This window comes from Triticum urartu, unplaced genomic scaffold (assembly GCF_003073215.2).
Source record: "Triticum urartu cultivar G1812 unplaced genomic scaffold, Tu2.1 TuUngrouped_contig_6149, whole genome shotgun sequence".
NCBI lineage: Eukaryota > Viridiplantae > Streptophyta > Magnoliopsida > Poales > Poaceae > Triticum > Triticum urartu.
The window spans coordinates 1-8,055 of record NW_024116885.1 but is presented as its reverse complement, the minus strand read 5'-3'; the positions used below and the strand labels follow the sequence as shown (position 1 = coordinate 8,055).

At 46.0% G+C, this 8,055-nt stretch overlaps 2 protein-coding genes across 2 annotated transcripts; one reads left to right on the top strand and one right to left on the bottom strand.

Annotated features, from left to right (window-relative positions):
* Window position 1: 1 nt before the first annotated feature.
* LOC125530213 (neuroguidin-A-like) lies at window positions 2-3,808 on the top strand (the record flags this gene model as incomplete). The annotated part of the gene is given in 7 exon segments (XM_048694613.1): window positions 2-49; window positions 339-429; window positions 1,799-1,978; window positions 2,072-2,263; window positions 2,826-2,987; window positions 3,068-3,222; window positions 3,412-3,808. Coding segments are annotated over 7 exon segments (976 nt in total), but the record flags the coding sequence as incomplete, so codon positions are not given.
* Window positions 3,809-3,883: 75 nt separating this feature from the next.
* On the bottom strand, window positions 3,884-8,043 carry LOC125530212 (pentatricopeptide repeat-containing protein At3g49170, chloroplastic-like). The gene is made up of 2 exons (XM_048694612.1): window positions 5,740-8,043; window positions 3,884-4,158 (listed from the first exon to the last, which is right to left on the bottom strand). Exon 1 carries the CDS (start codon window positions 7,970-7,972, stop codon window positions 5,765-5,767), a length of 2,208 nt encoding a protein of 735 aa, XP_048550569.1. The 5' UTR covers window positions 7,973-8,043; the 3' UTR covers window positions 3,884-4,158; window positions 5,740-5,764.
* Window positions 8,044-8,055: the final 12 nt, after the last annotated feature.

The following is an 8,055-nucleotide window of genomic DNA, read 5'->3' as shown; positions in this document are numbered from 1 at the left end:
GCGCCGTCGCCGGAGCGGACGACGAGAGGAAAGCGCAGGCCCTCGTGCGGTAATCCCCCCTCGCTTCCCGCAGAATCGCTCGCCCGGAAAATACCAAGGAGGGTTCACACGGGTTTGGTTTTGTTCATTCATTAACAGGGATGACGCGCCCAAGCTGCTCGCCGCTCTCAAGGAAATGAAGGACGGGCTCGACCTCGTCAGGTCCAAGGCCGGAGCGGACGACGAGAGGAAAGCGCAGGCCCTCGTGCGGTAATCCCCCCTCGCTTCCCGCAGAATCGCTCGCCCGGAAAATACCAAGGAGGGTTCACACGGGTTTGGTTTTGTTCATTCATTAACAGGGATGACGCGCCCAAGCTGCTCGCCGCTCTCAAGGAAATGAAGGACGGGCTCGACCTCGTCAGGTCCAAGGTCGAGTCGCTCACCCGCAAGGTACCCCCCGCTTTCCCCCCTCGCGCTATGATTCTGATGATTACGCGCGAGTTTAGCCGCCGGAATTCGGGACAATTAGGGGATGTGATTCTGGTTAAGCCGTTGGGGGGCCATGGCGAAAACGAAGAAAATTCTGTTGAATTTTGTGTGGTCTTGTTTAGGAAGAACCTAAACATGGGCATTTAGTTAATCTTGCTTCCAAACATCAGCCTGCAAACATGGAAGCCTAGTAGTAGGCAGGAAGAATGAGCAACAGGGCTGGAAAAGAAAACTACTCTCTCTGATCCATAATACCGTAGTTCAAAACTGCGACACTTATTTTGGATAGGAGGGAGTACTGATTAAACAACACCAGTAGTTAGTGTCTAACTTGCCATAGTTCCCATCATCTCCAAGCCGAAGCACAATATCAATCCAATGAAGCCCAAAAAAACATCTCCAATCAATCAAGCCCTGTTGATTGAGAAAACAGGAGAATAGAAGGGAGCAACAGAAATACAGAACAGAGGGCATGGTGGCCATCACCAGTTGATGTGAGACCAAACATTCTTTCTGCGACCAAGTGGCTCCCTAAGGTCTTTCAGCTAATATAAAGGATAGGGAACAATACATGCACTGGTCAGCAGCTGCTTGCACTGATCCCTTATCCTAGATATTGCATGAATGTCACGTTTAGTCAAACAGATAGCCACTCTATCACATTTTGAATTCTTGAGAATCTATAGGAAGCGCCGACGCACCAGGAATGACATGTGCCGGCAAGCGAAACACAGAAACATGCCCCCCAAGTGCACACTTTCAATCCCAGTTGTTGGCCTTTGGCAGATTCTGCTGCTTCCTGTCTGAAAATGAGTAACATTTTCAGGTCAGATGAGATCAAATCTGGCTGTAAACAATCTTTAGTTTAGAAAACCTAGAAAAGGACCAATATGGAGAGCTGTATGCACAAACAGAGGTGCAAGGAAGCTACCACCTATTCCAACTGAGACAATATTTATTAGCGTTTTGTTGCCCCAGCTTGCATTTCAAGAAGTAGCGGCGATTAATCTTTACTGTTTCTGCTATATTTGCCAAGTTAAGAGATTTGTTTCAAAATTTACCCATGAGCCACTTTTATAAGTTTCTGGAAACTGCTTGATTTTATCTCTAATAGCCCAGACTTCAGGAACCACATTCACCCCATCACTGTTTATGACTGCATCTCTTGGAGCCCTTAGAGCCACATAATTACTGATCTGTTCCCTGTACTATTTGTCTGACAAGCAAATCAATCAAGTCAACTTTGACATATCTTCCATCCATTCCTAATGTTAGCTTTTGGGTGGGTGGCAAAAACTGACGATTCTGTTCAATTTTCTGTGTGGTGCAGGTTAGGAAAAACCAGCTGCTGACAGGCGATGGCATTGGGTACCTGGAGGCCAAGCACCACCTGCTGCTGAGCTACTGCCAGGACCTCGTCTACTACCTGCTACGCAAGGCCAAGGGACTGTCCGTCGATGGCCACCCCGTCGTGCGCAGCCTTGTCGAGATCAGGCTGTTTCTTGAGAAGGTGTGTGCGCCCTTAAGTGTTGATTGTTAAGCTGCCAGTCTCCATTTATGCAGCTGTCTAATAGTAGATGGTGTTATGTTTTCTGTGTGCTAGATTCGCCCAATAGACAAGAAGATGGAGTACCAGATCCAGAAGCTCACCAATGCTGCAGATGGTGCGGCTGCCCAGGATAAGGTGCCAGACGCTGAGGTCAATGTCAAGGGCAGGCAACAAGGCGAGGATGACCTGTTGGGGTACCGGCCAAACCCGGATATGATGGATCCCAAAATTGTTTCTGAAGGACAGGTGAAATTCTCACTAACTGATGTTTTCCCTTATACTGTATGTGTTAAGGTGGTAATGTTTGACTGTTCACGCTGACACAGACACACACCAATCAGTTACCATCAAAATTTGTGCATTGAATTCAGCAGCTTCTTTAGCCCAAACATCAATCAATAAATCTTATATATATTTTGATGACATCAAATTTATCCATCCTTACAAAGCTGTTTTCTGTACATAATATAGTTGCCAGTTGGATGAGAAATCGATATTTGCAGTGCAGTATCCTGCAGAATCAAATTAAGTTGCTACTTAACAACTTCTGATGAATTCGAGATTACACTGTAACTTGGTTTATGTGCCTGGTTTTAAGTGAACTGTATCATAGCATATTGTTGCTTTTGTGGATACTGCTACCCGTTGGTTAAATGCTGCCATATTCTAAGTTTCTAACTGCACTATTCCTGTTAATGACGTGAATATGGGTCACTCTGTTTTATATCAGTAGTAATGATGATTTCATGACTAGAGTTCAATTTACACAGATTTGTTGTGTCTGATGTGTGTACCTGTTTGACTTCAGGGCAAAGATGGTATCTACGTTCCTCCGAGAATTGGGCCAGCTGCCATGGATGATAGTCATAGTAAAGACGCTGTAAGGAAAGAGAAAAGATTATTGCGTATGGCAACAGAGAATCCTTACTTCAAGGAGATGATTGATGATGCTGCTGATAGACCTGAAGAGGTTTGTATAGTGTGTCTTTTTGTATAGTTGGCTACACTAAGCTACATCGAGGTAACTAAGTTTTCTGCGCAATCTTGCAGTGGAAGGAAACAGCGGGTGACGAAAGCAAAGAATTTATGGCCTACATGCGGCAGAGAGAGAAGCAAGAGAAGGCGGAAGAGGAGCTGTTCACCCGAGCTCCCGTAACCAAACGTGAAAAGTACATGGAGAAGCAGATGAAAAAGCAGCTTCATGGGTATGTTGTTCCATCGTTCTACAGAGTTTATGGATTTTCTCTTGTGGTACAGGCTTCCCCCTTATAAAGTGAACCCGTCAGCCACATGAGTACATGAAGATAGCTTTGGCCACATTTAGCTGAGCTTGCCCTTTTAAGATCTTTTGCTTTTGCTAACCAACTTATGAACTGGCATGTTTCTGTGTACAGATTGCAAGGCCTGACCGACGGATTCGACCTCGGGATGAACACGCTGCTCGATGGCGAGAAGGAAGACGACGGTGGTTCCAGTGAGCCGCGTAGACAGAGCGCGGGGCGGAGAAAACACCAGAAAGGTGGCAAGAGGAAGCGGCATTAGTTCAGACCTGACAATGATGGTCCTCTGAAATTTTGCCGTGTTCTCAAGCCAAACAAGAGATTTGGTACCACTAGAAACTGAACCAATTGTGAACAGAGATGAATTTTGCCTAGAAGCAGCAGTTTTGTCCTTGAGACGATTGCCGCTTCTTTATCCTCAGCTGTTTGCCTGTGTTCTCCGGTTCCGACAACTTTGAATCCGTTGTGTATGAATAGATGTTCTGTTGAGTATGAGAGCATGATCAGAGAACTGCGAAACTGCACGGTGGTTGCTGATTCCAACATCGATCTCCACGTAAAATTAGTCTGGCCTTAATCTTGATCATTATTGCCAAAATCCACTGGATGTTCCATTTTCATATTGGAAAAATAAACATGTCGACACTCTCTATAGCAGTACAAAATTTAAGCAGTACAATACCCACGTACCCATATACTCCACATAACACATACTCCATTACACGCAACCTGGTCGGGTCGACCATTACATAATTTGAGCAGCACATACTCAATTACTCCTACATAATTTCTCATGTCTTCAAGATGTTCCAAACATCAATCTGGCCCTTTCTTCAACAAGCAGCCGTGGATATTTCCTGCCTAGATTGAACAGTCAGAAGGTCCATCAGCTGATGTTGAAGCTCCCTAAAACAAAGTAAATTTGCAGCAGGATATGCAAGAACCACACTGAACTACTAAATTTGCAACTGCCAAGAACTGAAGATGGCTGCTATATAGGTTAGTGCCAGATAACAGCAGAGCGACATCTTAACAATGGCAAAGCCAAGGGACATGCTGCCGCTGCTAGGAGGAAGGGAACAATGAAAGTTGGATAGATTGAAACCTGGAAGAAACGCCAGAACTGATCGCCCTTTCCAGCATGGACCGTTTGATTTGTAGATTAATTTTTCTCTTTATGTCCGGTGGCAAGGCATGAGTGCATGGTGATGTGGCATGCTACCTTTTGAATCCTTCCATCAAAACTTCGTTACTTTGAACACTGCCAAATCTGGAGTATCGATGTTAATATTGCATTTTCTAAAGCGTAGCGGATAGAGGTGGTGCTGACGGGGCTTCCCCCACTACAAACTACTATATTCAAAAGGTTGATGCGGGTAACAAGGGTAACAACAATATCATTTTTTAGTACTTATTTATCATCAGTATTAAGGGTAAGACTCCAAATGTGTAACCTTTTGTTCCCGGCAAGATAGGAACACATCAGAGATTCATTTGAGTTGAAGAGGACAACATCCAGAGCTACAATAATTGTAGCTGAGGCAACCAGGAGCTAGCCTAGGGAGGTGTGAAAAACATTGATGTTTGCCGTGCTTTCGACAAACACTTATATTCAGTGCTATATTTTCCCGTAATAACGCACGGGCATTCAACTAGTATCTTTGTATTAAGTCTAGTTCTGGAGGATGCACCACTGTCAGATGAAGCTATACCTCCCTTGGCTGGCATCCTCTAGAGCAGTAACATATCTGTACCTAAAAAGTGATTTCTTGTCTGACCCCGCATTGCATGTCCCGTGTTCCGCCTCAAATTTGACACATCTTGTTTTTTGTGGGATTTGTGTCCCCTGCCCAGCTACATGTGTTGGATTTAAGTGGCTGCTGGATCTTAACAGGAGATGCCATCTCAATTTAACATTTCATAGGCATCACCTGGTGACAGGGGTGAGACATGAACTAATGCAGGAACTTCAACCAAATCGTGGTGGTACTTCACAAGTCTACGATACTTCATGAGGTGCACATGGTAACCCAAGGAGAGTCCATGAGGTGCAGCATTTTCCATGTAAACATTGTTCCTGGATGTGGACTAAATGGATCATTTTGTTCCTTCCTGAGTGGAAAACAACTAAGTTCATTCCCCCTACTGGGAATTAAATGGATGTATTTATTCTTTTAACCAGCTATCAGCTAAGGACTTCCAGAAGTAATCCAAGTATGCCCAAAAAGATAAGAAACATGCTGCTAGTCAAGTTTGTATTGTTCATATAACTGTACATACTCTATAACTTCACGATAGACTAACTATACAGAATCAACATCTAATCCTTTGCAAAATCAATGGTTTAGAAAAGCTAAAAAAATGAACATCAGTCAGTATTTACCAGCAAAAAGGCCATGCTGAGCAAGAAACCTCTAGAGTTTCTTAAGCAAAAAACCAAACCTGCTCATCAACCGCCATTCACAGCTCACCAGTACTCCCCGCATGAGCATTTCCCATCTTTCATCCTATGGAACCTGTTGCTATCTCTCAATATTACCTCCCTTCCAGTGGATTTAGAGATATACTTGATTGCAGAATGGCAATCTGCGCACACACGGAGATTCTTAAAGATCCTTATTGGTTTTGTTGGCGATGTAGTAATCAAACCAAATGCCACAGCAATCTTCTCGCTGTGCTGGAGCAGACACTCCTCCTTGAGCTCATCCGACATGTCATGGAACACGATGCTTGTGTCTGGTACGTAGCCAATGTCTTTAATTTCTCTGATCAGCACAGCCAACTTTGCATAGATCTCTTGTGCTTGCGGATGGCCGGTGTCACCAGCTCTGAACTCGTGAATGGTATTTCCAACATGCATCCAACTCAAGCCAGTTTCTTTACTCAAGTTCTTGTGTCTCATCAGACTCCTTATTCTTGCAACTTCGTCCCATAAACCACCATGGGCATACAAGTTTGAGAGAAGGACGTATGGAGCTGGATCTCGCGGCTCGAGATCTATGACATGATTAGCTGCAATTTTACCAATCTCAATACTATCGTAAGTCCTACAAGCACCGAGCAGAGTCTTCCAAATCAATGCATCCGCTTTACAGGGCATTTCATTAATGAACTCCAGGGCTTCTTGAACAAGACCTGATCGTGCAAGAAGATCCACCATGCAAGCATAATGTTCCATCCTCGGTATGAGTCCATGATCCTTCTGCATTGATCTGAAGTATTCCTTTCCTTCTTTCACCAGACCAACATGGCTACAGGCAGATAACACAGCAATGTATGTGACATCATTTGGTTTGACACCGGATAAGATCATGTCATGAAACAATGGCAACGCTCGTTCCGCGTGCCCATGCTTGGCTAAGCCACTGATTACTGAAGTCCATGAAATCACATTACGGTCGTCCATTTCATCAAATGCTCGACAAGCATCATCCAAATATCCACACCTAGAATACATGGAAACAAGGGAGTTGCTTATACCTTTATCAGACTCAAAGCCTGCTTTGATTGAAAGCGCATGCAGTTGCTGACCCTTGGTTGGCAACCCTACAGTGGTAGCAGCACTAAGCAGACTAGCAAATGTGAAGGTGCTGACTCCGACGTCCATGCTCTCAATCTGAGAACTCCAAGAGGCATTGCTGCTCTCAGTTCCACCAATATCAGAACTGGTGGAAAGTATGTTGCTTTCATAAAGCTGGTCGAACGCCTTTCTAGCCTCCACCATGCAACCAGATTCAGCATACATGCTGACCAGAGCATTCCCAACAACGTTTACATTCCCTATGCTGGTTTTCATGACACGGGCATGAATCTGTCTGCCTGAATCTTGATCAGAAAGGTTTGCACAGGCCTTAAGAAGACTAGAATATGTGATGTGGTTTGGTTCGATGCTCTCATTTAACATTTCGCAGAGGAGTTCTATTGCATTGTTTTCCTGTGCTCCACATTGCACATATCCTGATATCAGTGCTGTCCATAACATAACGTTATGTGTGGGCATTCGTGTGAAGACTTTCCTTGCACATTCCATGGACTGTTCCATTTGCAATTTTGCGTACATGTCCACTAGTCCAGAGCTCACACAAGTATCAGAAACCAACCCCAGCCGTAATACTAGAGAATGCAGTTGCTGCCCGAATCTGACCGATCCCTGCTCTGCGCATGCCGAAATCATGCTGCTCATGGTGTATCCGTCGGGCTCAAAACCATCTTCTAGCATGCCAAGAAATAATTCAACCGCCTTGCCTGCACACCTGCCTTGCACATACCGTGTAATCATCAGCGTCCAGACGACCACTGTCCTCTCAACCAACCCATCAAACACCTTCCGTGCTGCCACCAGATGTCCGTTCCTCGCAAACATATCAATCAATGCGCAGCCCACCGACACGTCGGTGCCCCAGAACCCCGTCTTGAGCGCAAACCCAAGGACCACGGCGCCAGACAGGCGAAAGAGCTCCCCCGGAAAGCAGGCACGAGCCGCGGCGCAGAGCGTGAACGCGTTGGGCCGGAGCCCCGACTCGAGCATCTCGCCGAGGAGGAGCAGGGCCTCCTGCTCCGCGCCGTTTCGCGCGAGGCAGAAGGCCATCGCCGTCCAGGACACGAGGTCCCGCAGGCCGCGCATTCCGTCGAACACCCTGCGCGCGGCGCTCACGTGGCCGCACTTGGAGTACATGGTGAGGAGCGAGTTGGCGACCAAGGCGTCGGTGTCGAGGACCTCGGTGCCGAGGAGGCGGCGGTGGAGCGCGCGGCCGAGGC